Here is a 16121-nt window from a genome sequence, read left to right on the forward strand (position 1 = left end):
ATTCCGTTATATCTACTAGCCCCAAACAAATTCACGCCACTTAACGCTAGTTAATCCCGATAGTGCAGGTGCCAGACTCACTTCCAAACTCTATCACACTTGCATGGGCCTGCTGCAACTACGAGATTCACATCTTAGAGACACCTTAGAAGCAAATACGGGTCGACCCCTACCTGACAAAATTTGGTACACCTATTGTATGCAAACACGCATTGTGTCTATTAACTACCGCCAAAGACTCATACATTATAAGTTCTCACTCTAACTGGCCCAAATGCCATGATTTGGCAGCAGACTCCTTCCACTTAACTTGGACATTAACATCTCAGCCAAAGTCAATGAAGAATTCGCAACATTTTTCTCAGCAAAATTATCTGGCATTGAATTCTCTCTTGAGCATTCCACCCCACTTACTCACACCAAGGTTACACCCTGCGGAAAGGACAATCCAAAACCCCCTCCTCCAAATGTAGCTTATCTCCCCTTGTCATCAACACAGCTCCACCCCCCTTATCAACACAGCTTTCTAACTTCAACTCCCTGCAACTGAAAAACAATTCAACCTGGTCCGAATTCAACCATGTTCATGAAGAAGTCTGCAAAAAACATGTGAACATGAAGCCAACATAACACCTCTCAGAACCCTCTCTCGGCGGCACTTGTAAAAAAGTTCAGCCACATCATCTCTTCTATAGAGACCAAAATCATCGACTCTTCCCTGTCGAGCGGCTCCATGCCAGCTCCCCTAAAACTCAGCAAAGCAACCCCTCTCATCAAAAAAAGTACACCAACCCGAATGACTTGATTAACTACAAACCCATAACTAACCTCCCTTTCCTCACCAAAACCATCAAAAAATATGTGCTTGCACAGATCAACACCCACATTTAAAAATACAACTTACACAATGCATTCCAGTCGGGTTTCAGGAAAGGCTGCAGTAAAGAGGCTGCTATATTGAACATCATAGACCTCCACAGATCTCTGGACGAAGGACAGGCATGCCGCCTTTTCCTCCTGGACTTATCTGCACATTCAACACTGTCAGCCATGACATCCCCCTAACCACCGTCTCGAAGAGAGCAGGCATCAAAAGAACTTCAGTGATGCGCCTCTTTCCTAAACAAGCGCACACAGCTAATCAAATAAAACAATGAAATCTCAAATGCAGCCCCAGTCTCAGAAGGTGTCCGGCAAGGGTCAATCCTGTCCCCGCCCTATTTAACCTCTATTTGGAACTTCTCACAATGATACAGAAACAAGCTGGAATTGCCGATTACCTCTATGTGGATGACACCCAACTAACTCTACATGAAATTCTCGTCAATCAGGGACATCCAACACCTAAATAGCACTCTACACACAGTCCAAGCCTGGTTAACCAGCAACCACCTAAATCCCAACCCCAACAAAACAGAACTTCTTCCCATTCAAACCAAAGAAAAATCCTTTCCCATAGCTAACTGGCTCAACAACATCACTACACTAAACTACAAACTGTCCATCTCCAACTCTGTTAAATCGCTGGGAATTACACTTGACAGTCATTTAAGCATGAAGGAGCACATTAATGCCTCTGCAGAAAATACCTTTTACTCGCTGAAACACCCAAAAAAAGTCAAACCCTTCATACCCAGTGATGATCTAAAGACTGTGGTGCAGGCCCTCATCCTCCCCAAGCTGAACTATGGTAACACAACAATTATGGGTGCCCCATAAGATTAGATGTGGACTTATAGAGCGCGAATTGCTGCCCGGAGGCGTCCAAGCGCTAAGAATAACCAGAAAACCCACCAGAGAGCTGAAAGGAGGTTTAGCAGAAGTTAATGGGGTAGGTTGAAAAGGAAGGTCTTTAGCTGTTTACGAAACGCAGAAAGATTGGCGTTGGCTCTGAGGTGCAGTGGCAGGGTGTTCCAGGTCCTGGAGGCATTGTGGGCAAACGACCTGCCACCAGATCTGGTCCTCTTTATTCTAGGGGCCACTGCTAGAAAGGTCTGACTGGAGCGAAGGCTTCTGCTGGGAGTGTAGTGGGTGACTAGGTCACGGGTAATCCTAGGTCCTGTGTCCCAGAAGGCCTGATGGGCTATACACATTGCCTTAAAAAGAACTCTGTGGCGCACCGGTAGCCAGTGAAGGCTAACCAGCCCGGCCCTCACTGATTGTCTCCGAGGGAGCTCAAGCAGTATGCGGGCTGCGCAGTTCTGCACTGTCTGGAGCCTTCGCAGGGTGTACTCTGGGGCGCCGAGATAGAGCACATTATTAAAATCAAGGCGTGACTGTATTAACCCCTGTATAGCCACCTGTTTGGCTTCCATGGGAAGGAGGGGGAAGATTTTCTTTAACATCCTCATGATGCCAAAACAGGTGGCTGAATGTTTTGTGGCCTGAACGTTGAAAGACAGGGATCTGTCCAACCAAGCTCCGAGGCTCTTGATATTGTCTTTGGGGGTTGGAGGGGGACCCAGACACGAGGGCCACAGAGAGGCAGGGAGGCAGAGATCTGGGGGGCCTAGGAGCATCAGCTCCGTTTTGTCCCCGTTCAATTTGAGGGATGATGAGGACATCCAAATCTTCACCTTTTCTAGGCATTCTCTAAGCCCACCTGGCGCGGGGCGGCTGGCCTCCTGCGCCAGTGAGACCACCAGCTGCGTGTCGTCCGCATAAGAGATGATCTTAACCCCAAATGGACGGACGACCTCAGCCAGTGGCCTCACGTACAAGTTGGAAAGTGCGGGGCTCAGAGAGGAGCCCTGGGGGACTCCGCACTTCAGAGGTCTGCTGGCGGACACGGACTCACCCTCAAAGACTCGAAAAGATCTGTCCTCTAAAAAGGACTTAAACCACGACCAGGCTTTATCCTTGATCCCGGCACAGGACATACGGTACAGCAAGGTGTCGTGGCTGACCGTATCAAAAGCCGCGCTTAGGTCAAGGAGGATCACTGCCACTGATCCTCCTTGGTCCAGGATTTTTCTGGCTTCCTCGGTGACCATGAGGAGGGCGGTCTCAGTCCCGTGTTTCGGTCTAAAGCCCGTCTGGGTGGGGTCTAGTAAATGGTGATCTTCTAAAAAGTTTACCAGCTGTTGATTTATATATTTTTCCAGGATCTTGCTCACCCATGGAAGCAGGGAGATGGGTCGGTAGTTACCCAGGTCAGTCGGGTCTAGATTGGGTTTTTTCAGTAATGATCTGACCATGGCCTGCTTCCAGGCGGCCGGGACAGTGCCGGAGGTGATGGATGCATTTAATACCTCCCTAATTGTAGGCAGAGTGATCTGCGAGGCTGCCATTATTATGTCTGGCGGGGTTGGGTCATCAGCGGATCCGGATTTGACTCTCCGCGCTAAGGATTCAAGGGTTACAAGGTCTAGGAGGGGAAAGTGAGTCAAGGTGGATTGAGTTTGAAAAGGGGGGGTGCATAAACAGGCTACTATCGGGAGAGAGCTGACGTGACCACATCACTCCTACTCTCAAGCAGCTGAATTGGCTTCTAATAGAGACAAGAGTATTCAAAACTGCATGCAGAACTCACAAAGCTCTCCACATGGATAAACCAACCTACCTCTCAAACTATCCAAAGCCGGACAAAAGTGACCGCTACAAAGCTCAAACAACCCTCTCTTGATTCCTCCTAAATTCAAGAAAGAGAAATCTTGAATCTGCTCCTTCTCTGGAAATACGCCCGTAATCTGGAATACGCTACCTCAAGTCTTACACAAAAAACAATCTTTCCCTCATTTCCAGAAAAAATTTAAATTCCTTCTTCTCAACAACTTTTTTAACCCATCCTCCTAAAGATTCTGACAGACCCACACTGCCACCTACAAAGTCAAGAGTAAGCCTCAGCACCATTATCCCAGGGAAAAACCCTTAAGGCCCCACTACCTCTACCACCAAGAGGCCCATCCTGACCTACTCCAGGGCTATTTCTCCCATGCAATCTACTGCTCGCAGCAGCCCCCTTTTAATTCTTGGTCCTATTTATGTTTACTTATTCCTTGTGTAAGCCTGCGTAAAAGTATCTATGCATTGTTAAAGTACTTATCTATATATAAGGGCTGTTTCTACCTCAAAAATGGATCAGTTACTAATTCTAAGGCATTCATTTACTTTGGCTTGCGTACTGCCATTATGTCTTTTTACCCACCCTAATACAGCACTGACAGTCTGTGCTTGTTAAAACAATATCCATATTTATCAACTGTCCCTACCTCAAAAATGCCCTATTTATTTTGCTTACGTACTGCTATTATGTCTCTATGCCTACCCCAATATGTCCTACTACTAGCACTGCTAAAATAACATCTATATTTATAAGCTGTTTCTACCTCAAAAATGATCAGTTACTGATCTTAATAACCTCATATGTTTTGCATGCGTATTTCCTTCTTTGTCTGTATATCTACCCCAATATGTAATATGTAAATCACATAAATACTACTATGTTAGCACTCTGAAGGGCTCTGATGCCTTCTACAAATAAATGTAGCAGTATCGTACCCTACTGGAATGATGTATTTGCCTGCGTCTCCTTAATGTGGTGTGGTGTGGCTCACTGGTTAGAGGCGGCAGACCTGGAAGCAGAAGTCGGCCCGGGACCAGGGTTCGATTCCCGCCGCGGCAGGGTCGTGGACCAGGGTCAGCGGACTCGATAATTCTCACCTCGGTGCCTACTCTAACCAGGGGTCCCACTCGGCAACTCTGGGCAATAGCTTGCCTAATCTCCACAACGGCCCCATCAACACCGGGGATGCCTGGCTCCACCTTGGGGATTCCCAGCAGGGACAATCCCACAGGGAAAGCCAGGACGGGTTCCCCAGCGGTATACAGCGCCAGAATGCCAACTGGCAACAGTGCGCTTTACAAGTATACACGTTACATTAATGGTAGGAACTACGCTCCAACCCAATGCTCTCCTTGCCCTTATTGGATATGTAGAAGATGATTCTACAAGTATGAGATGATTTATTGCCCTACACCGGAGCAGTAAGAACCTGCCCATGACAAAAATGTGTCTGAAGAGTCTTATATACTGAGACTATACTAGTGAACTACTTGCTACTCTCAAACCCCCCCACCTCTAGACCTAAAGACATTTGGCAATCGCTGAGAGAATATCTGCTAAAACTTGACATTCCTCTGTCAGATGTATAGGTCATTTGGCACATATTGAGCCTGTAGTTGTACTAATTGGTTACGTGTTTATAGATGGTCTCTATGTGTAGCTCGTTGCATGAACTTCTTTTCTTTGTACCAGAACTGTCACCATTGTCACTGTACTGTCTGCTGTCATTGGATTCTTTGCAATTTGTATTCTACTCTTGCAATTCCTTTTGCCCTTGCTTTCAGGGAACTGGAAGTGTATATTATTATGAAAACTGATGAATGAAGTTAAAAAAAATCAGACTTTAAATGACATCAAAAGTTGTATGTAGTGTGATTAACGAAAGTGTCTGAAGACATGATGAGCAACGTCAGATCTAACAAAGTAATCAACTCCTTATTTTTCTTAGGAAACCCTCTGCTGTGGTCTCTTCCCCCTAAGTTTGCAAGATAAGTAATAGTTATAGCAGGAATGCTTAAAAATCCCATACTCATTACCCCCAGAGGTCCTATAGCATTGAAGTGTTTCATTGGATTCACTCATAAAAGAAGCTGGCTGGTCCTTGGTTTCTACATTTAACATTTTTATTTCAGACCCATATTAGATTGGTGGTTAGTAAGTTTGAACCATAGTAAGTTTGAACCAACACAATCATTGCCTGCGGTTCTGAGACAGATTGTACAATTTTCTAACCTTTGAACTGAAAGTTTTCAATTCTATTAAAGAAATAGCGGTGAAGAATAGCCTAGGGATTAATTCTGCTTCAATATTTAAATTTCTCCCACTCTACATAAGATAGATTTGTGCCTGAAGGTTGTTCTTAGTAGTGATATGGCATGTTCACCATTTACTGGTAAGTTATTTGAAGAGATATATACATTTTATGCTTTACTATAGCGATAAAATGTCAATGTCTGATGTTTCTTCTTTACACTGCTGAGATCGATTACAAACAGTAGTTGGATGCTAGGTCAATGAGGCACATTGTTGGATCTTTCAAACCAAGCAAGATGCTTAGGAGAAAGTCTGTTACTTATTATTGAGTTTCTTATGTTATGACAGGTCTGTCTTTAGTTATGTGCTACTACTTATTGCAATGCAAATTGTGAAGCCATTAGTAATACCCAGTGAAGAGTTTGCAGTATGCGGGCTATATTACTTGGCAGGTTTCTGGATATATCTGTCCATTAAATCCTCCAACTTATCCCCTATGCTCCCTCCCATCAAAATGTAAACATTGCCAAATCTCTAAAAGATGCTGCCTGTGATGAAAAGATTCAAACGGGAGACAGATGTAAATATGGAAGTCTCAACATTACACTTGTAGCCCCTGGATCTCTTAAACATCTTTTTAACATTGGGCACATCTTTTTTCATTGTTATATGTCCTCTAATAGTAGTTCTTTTAAGGTTTATTCCCCATTTTTCCTAATTTTTAGTCGTTGCTTGATTTCTGAACACTTCAAATATGTACCCATTGTCCGCTCTGTTCTTCACCTGATCTATTTTTATCTACTTTTTTAACGTTCTTTCTTTTTTTATTTTAGAGTGTTTCTTTCTGCATTCCCTTCATTTATTTTTAGGTCTGCCGTTAGCCGAAGATGTTTTGATTTTAATATAATTATATGTATAAAATACTTACTCAAAGGGGATTTCAGTCAGCTTTATTCATCCATTGGTCTGTTAGGGTGTCATTCAAATTTTACTTGCACCCACTATAGCATACAGCAGTGGGTCAGCCTACTTCAGCCACTGTGAGTGACTGCATTTTAATCTTTCACAAAGAGCACATCCGCACACAACGTAGTTCCCTTTAATGCTAGTGTTTGTATTTTTTATTTGTTAATTGCTTTAGTGTTGACTTGTGATGACAGCATGATGTGGTAGCCTGATGCTTTTTATATGAACAGAAGGCACATTCCAGCTTTATCAGTTCCTATCTCCTGCTATTGCTGATGTATATACCATTTTGAGTGGCCTTTGTTCATCTGACTGCTGCTATTTCAAAGAACACCAGATTGTGTTCAATTGAAACCTTTTTTTATAAAGTTATTGTCTTTTTATATGCACACAATGAAGTGCATTTATAACTGCATTCCTCTAATTCATGCTCGTATGTATTTTAATTGAGGACTTAAGTTATACTTTTAAACCAATGTCGGTTGTATGTCTTGCTAGTATTACTCGCTAGTTTGCTTTCACTACTCTTGAATGTTGTGAACCTCAAAAGATATTAAATGAAAAACTGAGGGGGAAACAAAGTGGGTCCAAAAGGGCAGGTTTTTTTTAAAATAAGTTTTTAGGCTGACCCTGCTTAGGGCACCCACACAAGTGAGGTAACATTTTCATTGAGAGACTGAGCGGAACGCTGGGTGGTGGGAAATTTGGGCCGGAAAGGTAATCTCACAACCTTCCCACATAGTAATGTGAGGAAAATGTAACCATTTAGCAACAGTTTAGGTTTGCAGGTGAATCTGGGTAAGAAAACGTTGGGGGATCCACACAAACCACACACACCTGGACTCCCCCAAGTGTCTAGTTTTCAGAAATGTGTGGGTTTGATAGGTTTCTCTAAATGGCTGCCAAGCTCGGGACCAAAAACACAGGTGCCCCCTATCTATCACAAAACAACCTGCTTTTGCAAAGGGGTCACCTGCGTTTCTTGGTCCTGTGTTCTGGGGCCATCTAGGGAAATTTAGGAAGTTAGGATCCTTCTAGCATGATTGCCCCCACTTTTTGCCTGCTGTCAGTGTGTTTTTGACCTAGTCTGCTGGAATCCTGCTAATTAGGACCACAGGAACTGTACTTTCTCCCCTAAACTGACATGGTAAGTACTTTGGTACCTCCACAATAGGCTACTCGAGTACGCTTGTAAGACACTAGTGTATGTAATAAGGTACCTAGGGCAGAGGTACACCAGGGTCTCCCATGGGCTGCAGCATGTATTGCGCCACCAATGGTAGTCCACTTAAACTGTTGCCAAGGCTGGTTGGCGCTGCACTCCAGAGATCTTTGGGCTACAAGAAGATCCAGCATATTTTCCCTCCAAGATCAGTGTCCTCACTGCATCCTCTGCACAGTAGGCCTTCAACCTTGGTGAGCTAATCAAGGTCCTCTTGCTAATCCTGTACCTTTGGTCTGTGGGTCCTCCTGAGAGTCTTCTACTGCTTCAGTGTCAGCCCTGTAATCACACCACTTTCTCATAGAGAAATGTGAGGAAAACGTGATTTCTTTTTAGCTAAATTTGATGGTTTGCAGGGGAATCTGAGTAGGAAAACTCTGGGAGATCCACACAAGCCACACCTCCCAGGACTCTGCCTGGTGTCTACTTTTTAGAAATGTCTGCATTTGGGAGGTTTCCTTAAATGGTCGCCGAGCCCAGAACCAAAAACACAGGTGGCTCTCTCACAAAAGCAGGTTGGTTTGTGATCGATAATTTTGAAGTCTCCACTGTACGTTTTGGGCCTTTTCCTGTTGTGGGCACTAAGCCTACCCACCCAAGTGAGCTACCATTCTTATCGGGAGACTTGGGGGAATGCTAGGTGGGAGGAAGTTTGTGACTTCATGCAGATTCCATAACTTCCCATCATAGAAATTTGAGGAAAATGTGTTTTCTTGACAAAGTTTGAGATTTGAAAGTGATCCTGGGCAACAGAACCGGGTAAGATCCACACTAGTCCCCCCATCCTGGATTTCGCGGGGGGTCTAGTTTAAAAAAATGTATAGGTTAGCCTGGTTTCCCTAGGTGCCGGCTAAACAAGGGCCCAAAAACCACAGCTAGGCAAATTGCAAACAAAGGGTCAGTTTTCTGTGGAAAAATGTGATGTGTCCATGTTGCGTTTTGGGCCGTTTTTAGTCACAGGCACTAGGCCTACCCACAAAAGTGAGGTACCATCTTCATGGGGAGACTTGGAGTAATGCTGGATAGGGGAAGGTTTGTGGCTCCCCACAGATTCCAGAACTTTCCATCACAGAAATGTGAGTAAAATGTGTTTTTTGGGACAAAGTTTTAGATTTGGATTCTGGGTAAAAGAACCTGGTGGGAGCCACACAAGTCCCCCATCCTGGATTCCTCTAGCTTTCTAGTTTTCAAAAATGTTCTGCTTTGCTAGGTTTTCCTAGGTGCCGGCTGAGCCAGGGTCCAAAATCCATAGCTAGGCACATTGCAAAAATAGGGTCAGTCTTCACTGGAAAAATGTGATGTGTCCGAATTGCATTTAGACCTGTTTCCTGTCGCGGGCACACGGCCTACACATGCAAGTGAGGTACCATTTTTATTGGGTGATTTGGGGGAATGCTGGGTGGGTGGACGTTTTGCGGCTCCTCACAGATTCCAGAACTTTCCATCACAAAAATTTAAGGAAAATTTGTTTTTTACAGAGTTTGAGGTTTGAAAGGGATTCTGGGTAACAGAACCTGGCGAGAGCCACACAGGTCACCCCATCTTTGATTGTCATGGGTGTTTAGTTTTTAGAAAAGTACAGGTTTGTTAGGTTTCTCTAGATGCCGGCTGAGCTAGGTTTAAAAATCCACAGTTAGGCACATTGCAAAACAAAGGGTCAGTTTTTGGTGGAAAAATGTGATGTGTCCACGTTGCGTTGTGGGCCATTTCCTGATAATGACAATAGGCCTACTCACACAAGTGAGATACCATTTGTATTGGGAGACTTAGGGAAACAGAATAGTAGAACAGGGGTTATTATCATTTGTCTTTCTATGCATTTCTGCTTTCCAAATGTAAGAAAAGAAGTCATTTTAAAAAATACCGTCTAATTCACATGCTAATTTGGGTACTCACAAATTTAAAGATGCACAAATACCCACTGCTTCTAAACCTTCATATCGTGTTCCCATTTCAGAAATACATAGGTTTCCTTGATACCTATTTTTCACTCTTTATATTTTACCCAATGAATTGCTGTATACCCGATGCACAATAAAAAACGATTGCAAGGTGCAGCTCAGTTATTGGCTCTGAATACCTCATCTTCTTGATGAACCTACAACCTCTATATATCCCGCAACCAAAAGGCTCCTGTGGACATAACGGTATATTGCTTTAAAAACTCTACCATAGGTATAAGTTGCAGGTGAAAATGTAGGCATAAATGGATGTTTTCTTCAACTCAAATTTCAATTATTTTTATTTTAACTGTTACTTTCTATAGGAAAATCTTGATCGAGCTACACAAATGACCCCTTGCTAAATTTAAAATTGTGTCTACTTTTCAGAGCTGTATCGCTTTCCAGGATGCACTATTGATTTCACACGCATTTCTACCACTAACTGAAGGAGGTTGAAAGCACAAACAAACTGCAAAAATAGGCTATGTCCCAGTAAAATGCCAAAACTGTGAAGAAAATGTTGGTTTTCTGATAAAGGTTTGCCCGTTCCTGAAACCTAAGAAGATGGTGATTTTAGCACCACAAACACTTTGTTGATACCATTTGCAGGTAAAGAACAGACTCTTTTTTGCTCTACTTTGCCTAATTTATCGGTCCCCTCCAGGGGAATCCACAAACCCTCAGTACCTTTTGAATCCCCAGGATATTGGAAGAAAAGGATGCATATTTTGTGTAAATACCTTATGTGGACAAAATGTTATGGAGACCTACGCGCAAACTGCCCCAAATAGCCAACAAAGGGAGTAGCAGGTATGGGAAAGGCTTGGCAGCGTAAGGGTTAAGTAGTCATTGAATAAGATGGGACTCAGGGCCAAGCCCTGAGATACTCCATGTCAGATTTCTTTATATTTAGATACAAATGGGGGAAGGGATATTGCTTGCAATCTTCCCGATAGGTACGTTTCAAACCATTAAGGAGTGTACTGCCTATCCCGATCTCTTTTAAACATATAAGCAAAATTTGGTGGTTGATGTGTAGAAGGAGTCAGACAGATCCAGCAGGATCAGTATCGCCATGCGACCACCATCAACATGCGTCCTTAGTTCATTAGTAGCTAAAACTAATGCAGTCTCTGTCCCATGGGTCAGTCTAAGACCCATCTGCTCCGGTTCAAGCAAATTGCTCTGTTAAAGAAAGCCCGCCAAGATCTTGCTAAGATACTTTTCAAGTATCTTGACCAGGGAAAGGAAGTCTAGAAATTGGGTGATAGTTATTGGGCTCCTGAATGTTGGCCACGGGCTTCTTTAACAATGGGGTTATCATGGCTTTCTTCCAGGCTATTGGTACCACACCAATGTCAAGGGATTGGTTGCAGATCATTGGTAGAGTGGGAAGAAGTTTGTCTGATCTTTCCATATCGCAATAGGAATGGGATCTAGAGAAGAGCCTGACGAAATTGAAAGGAAAAGAATTCCGAAATCTGCCTCACTTAATAAAGCAGCCATCTCCATGGTTATTGCAGTAGGGCCCCCCCGGAGTTGGGTCTAAAAGTTTAGTCTCCTTACCAGTTTCATTCTTCTGATCACAGTTAATCTTATTTTGTATATCAGCAATGATCTGTTCGATGTTGTAATGAAAATAATCTGAGAGGCTATTACATAAATCTTGTGAGGGTTGAATAGTTTGTCTGAAGCAGTTAGGAGTGGCCAGTCCCTTTATAATATCAAAGACTTCCATTGAACTATTAGTTGCTGAAAAGAATAGTGTCTGAAAAGAAATTAGATTTAGCCTTCTTTATTTCAGTTTTACATTCCTGGTACTCCAAATTGAGTAGGGCTTCAGCATCCTCTAAACAAAATTTGAACCATTTTCTCTCGCAAGTTCTACACTTGGTTTTTAATTCTCTTAGGGACTTTGTAAACCATGGTGCCAATAGTTTAGATTTAGATCTAATTGCTTTAATCCTAAATATTTTATCTAAGGTGTCTAAGATTACCTTTCCAAAATCTGAATAGTTTACTTCCACTGAGTTTCATTTCTGAAAGCATGCAGTGGTGTTGAAAGTCACTTCCTCTTTGAGCTTCTTTAGTTTAGCCATGGTCTCCTCAGTAATAATTTTCTAATAGGATTGTCCCTCTTGTTCATCAGACCAGGTCTCTTGAGATTGAAAGTAACTAAACAGTGGTCCGACCAACTAATGGGGGAGGGGGCTTTAGCTGTCGGAAGGTGTTAAAATCAAACACAGAGTATGACCCCAACTATAAGTAGCCCCTTTGACCTGCTCGTGTAAGGCATTGAGGTCACAAGATTTTAAAAAGTCCACAGTATGGTTTTGAAGTTTGGCTTTTGTCGATAGGCTAAAATCGCCCAGAAATGGACAGTTAGTGTGGGTCATAACAAATTAGCAGTTAAATCCAAAAATGGCTGATGAAACTCATTTATCACACCAGGGGGGTCTATAGAAAAGTAGCCCCAATTAGGTATAGCCTTCCTTCTCTTTAAGAGAGAAACACAGTAACTCTATTTCCCGAATTTCTTCAACCTCAAGTTTTAATAAAGCCCATTTGTCTTTCAAAATGATCGCAACCACGCCCCCTCTTTCATTATCTCTAGATCGAAACAGGGCTTTATAGCCTGGAGTACAAACATTTACCAAGTCAGCCCTGGGTTCCTGTGAGAGCCAAGTTTCAGTATTGAAAAACAAGTCCCAGTTAATGGATGTTAGCAATAAATTCACCTCTGCGGCATGCGTCACTAGGGATTGTGAGTTGAGTAATCCACAGGATAAGATATTTGAGTTGATCCCCTCAGCTTTTTGAACTAACCCTAGTCTGATTTCAGCATTTTATGGGACTATCTCGGGATTTGTTTAACCGTAAATAGTCTATCTATCTATCTATCTATCTATCTATCTATCTATCTATCTATCTATCTATCTATCTAGCTATGCAAGACTCGCTATAAAACTCTTTCAATATGCACAACCCTCTCTAATAAATTATCTATCTTTACCACCATCTCTTTGCAATTGTCTAATTTATATGTTTATCTGTCTCTCATGTATGCAACCCTGTACATCTATCTATGCAACCTTCTGAATGCAATCTACTCTTTGTTTGCAACCCTCACTATTTAGAAATCTATCTTTGCAACCATCTTTATGCAACTATTTGTCTGTGTGATTATCTATATATTTATCTATCTTTGCCTATCTCTCTCTCTGTCCGCATGTCTCTATCTATTTATGCAACACTGTCTAAATACACAAACCACTCTATCTGTCTTTCCACGCCTCTTTATTTATCTATCTTTCCAACCCTATCTATCTGTAATAAAGATTTGCAAAAAGATGACAAAAAAGCATTACCAAAGTCAGGAGGCTATCAACCAATGCCAACAAATTGGCTTTTATAGGTTTGCGGTTAACCAAGACCTTTTAATTTTACAAAGAACACATGTATAACAAAGATTTAGAGAATGTAAGCCAGACTTCATCCATTAGTCTGTTGTTGCGTCATTCACAATTTTCTTCCAACACCTTTAGCATGCATCTTGGGGATATTGGTAAATCTATTTCAGCCAGTGGCTGACTTTACTGTGAGTTACCGAATTAATCCCTTTCACAAGCAGCACATCCACGCATAAAGTATTTCCCTTCAGTGCCAGGGGCTACTATGGTAATGGGTTGGGTGCTTTTTGAAGACAAAAACATATGTCGCTTTCACCTTTTTATTTTCGTTTTTTTTTTAAAGATTTAAGAGTGTTACCCTGCTTCTCCAACAATAACGTTTTGCATAAAACAATAAAGAACACAACTAGAATTGCTGGCCTTGCCAATGCTTGTTTTACCTTGTTTCACTGCCTCTTTTTTGTTGTTGTAATTTTGTTGTTCTTTCCTCTTATTTATAAAAACCTGTGCCCTCCTTTTTTCCTATTTATCGTCCTACCCTATTTCTGCTTTCCTCCTTCTTTCCTATGACTTTTTTTCAATTTGTGTATAGTGTGGAATTTTCGACTCTATTAGCATTTCTTCGAGAAGTAAAACCTTAAAGGTAATAATTTGGAAAGTAAAAGATTCAAATTTATATTATCAGATCGACCTTCATAGCAAACATATTTTCCTCCTCTTGATACACAAAATCCTGGTCCTCCCAACAAAAACTAATCTCAAGATCAGACACAAACTAAATGATACCTCAGACAAAATCATCCAGTACTTCAAAAATTAACCATTTCAACCTTTTGAATCAGAATTCATCCCTGCTGCACTACAGAGAAGGTCACTGTTTAGGTGGCCAATAATACTCTACACAGCTTACATAGGAAACCACTGCATGCTAGTCCTAGTCAACTTGTATACTCCTTTCAACACTGTAGGCAACACCTCTAGCAAAGCATGATCTAAACACCAGCAGTGCTCAAATGGTTTGTCTCGTTCCAGTACAACCCCATGTGATTCTCCTCGCTGCCAGTCACGTATAAAAAAACTCAAATATAAAATGTGTACTCCTGAACAGACATTTCATGAATCCAGGCATAACTCTCAGTTACCTTCAAAGTAACCCACTTTGTACCAGTTCTCCTTTCGACAGAAAGCTCAAGAAGAAGGAGGATCAAGGCTGAAAATCATGAGCCAGTCAAAATACCCTTAGCTAGGCATTATTTATCATTTCATAGATTGGTGCAAGGGGCCTGACACATGACCTCCGTATGCCCCAAAGAAATGGCACCCATGCCGCTTGGACAAATTGAACAAATTGATTGTAAGTAAGTCAATTCTTTATTCTTTTTCCATTGACAAATTCTTAAAATTAAAGATTGCCAACCTTGAATTTTAAGAATTTGTCAATGGAAAAAGAATAACGACTTTACTTACCTACAATCATGATCTATCAGTATTTCTTCAATTGGGAAGATCTTGACTTATTGTGCTTTCCTGTTATATTGTGCTTGTGGATAATAAGTAAGCTCCACTCTCACATAATTTACATGCTTGAATGCTGGGCCACCCTTTCTCCTTTCGACAGAAGATGAATCTATTCTTCTAAGTTTCCTAAGACAAGTAAGACACTTGCTAAATCAATTATCACAAACCAACATAGAATACATTATAGCAACATCTTCAAAATCTTCTAAGAATCGATTCAACCTGCCCAACACACTTTCGGGTCTCAGCTTAAAATCCAGAAAGGTCGCATACTACAAAACAAACAAAGACTAGCTCACAGATTGCTTCTCCCTTGCACAATTCAAAGACCTCAAATAAGATATGTTTATATTAAAACCAAGAGTCATACAAGAATATCCAAAGGACCTTAAACAGGTATTATTCAATGGGCTATGAGTATGCTTGTATGTGAGGGACAGAAATACCCTCACTATATTTTCCCACCCACATCCGGTATTCTTTTATGGAAACATATACACAGTGCTGCATTGTCTCTAGAACCACTGGGATGTAGATGTGCGCTCTATAAATACAACAATAAATAATCTAAAAGGTCTAAAGATAGTTTACCCAACATGAGTAAACTAATAACACGTGTTCTACTGGAACTCTTACCTATTCCAAAAAGCAGGGAAGTAAGCAGCAGAAGGCCACAGAACCCCTTCATTTCTTCAATTTGATGGAGCTGCACCACAGGAAGGAGGTCTGTGCGTGGAACCTGAATAGGATGGCTTTTTATAGCATCCCACTGTGGTCATAGGCCAAGTGGTGGAGATGCACGTCAGTGGAAAAGATGGACAACTCATAAGAAGGACATAACTTGAGTGGTGTGTATTTTTCTTCGTCTGTTCCAGGAGGCAGGATGGGGTTGTAACATATGTCAGTAATCATAAATTTCTATATAACGGGGTGTGGTGAGAGGTAGGAGATTAATTGCAGTCAGGTGAAACAATGCATCAGGCTTCGAATACAAATATTAATAGCTTTGAAAGTCGAGAAACTTTGAAGCAACATTATGAGATGTTTCTGTAAATGATGATGTGCACTTGCAAGTGTGTATATTTTCACATATCACATCCAGGAGTTAAAATGGTGGCTGTTGAGCTAGCAACTGCATTTTGCTTTGCAAACCATGTGCGGTGGGTTATGTTTTCATGTGGTCTATCACTAGGGTTTTCCAAACGTCCGAGTCTCACCTACCAACGCCCTTCGCTTTTTTTCCA

The 16121-nt window shown here is 41.9% G+C and overlaps 1 protein-coding gene across 1 annotated transcript in view; it reads right to left on the reverse strand.

Annotated features, from left to right (window-relative positions):
- The window catches only part of LOC144827959 (uncharacterized), a 1280260-nt gene extending 1264668 nt beyond the window's left edge, over positions 1 to 15592 (reverse strand). Inside the window, exon 1 of the mRNA XM_078686117.1 lies at positions 15514 to 15592. Within this exon, the coding sequence (XP_078542243.1) occupies positions 15514 to 15565 (52 nt within the window). The 5' untranslated portion in view covers positions 15566 to 15592. The remainder of the gene's footprint in view (positions 1 to 15513) is intronic.
- Between the last annotated feature and the right edge of the window lie 529 nt (positions 15593 to 16121).

This window comes from Lissotriton helveticus, chromosome 4_1 (assembly GCF_964261635.1).
Source record: "Lissotriton helveticus chromosome 4_1, aLisHel1.1, whole genome shotgun sequence".
NCBI classification, from domain to species: Eukaryota; Metazoa; Chordata; class Amphibia; order Caudata; family Salamandridae; genus Lissotriton; species Lissotriton helveticus.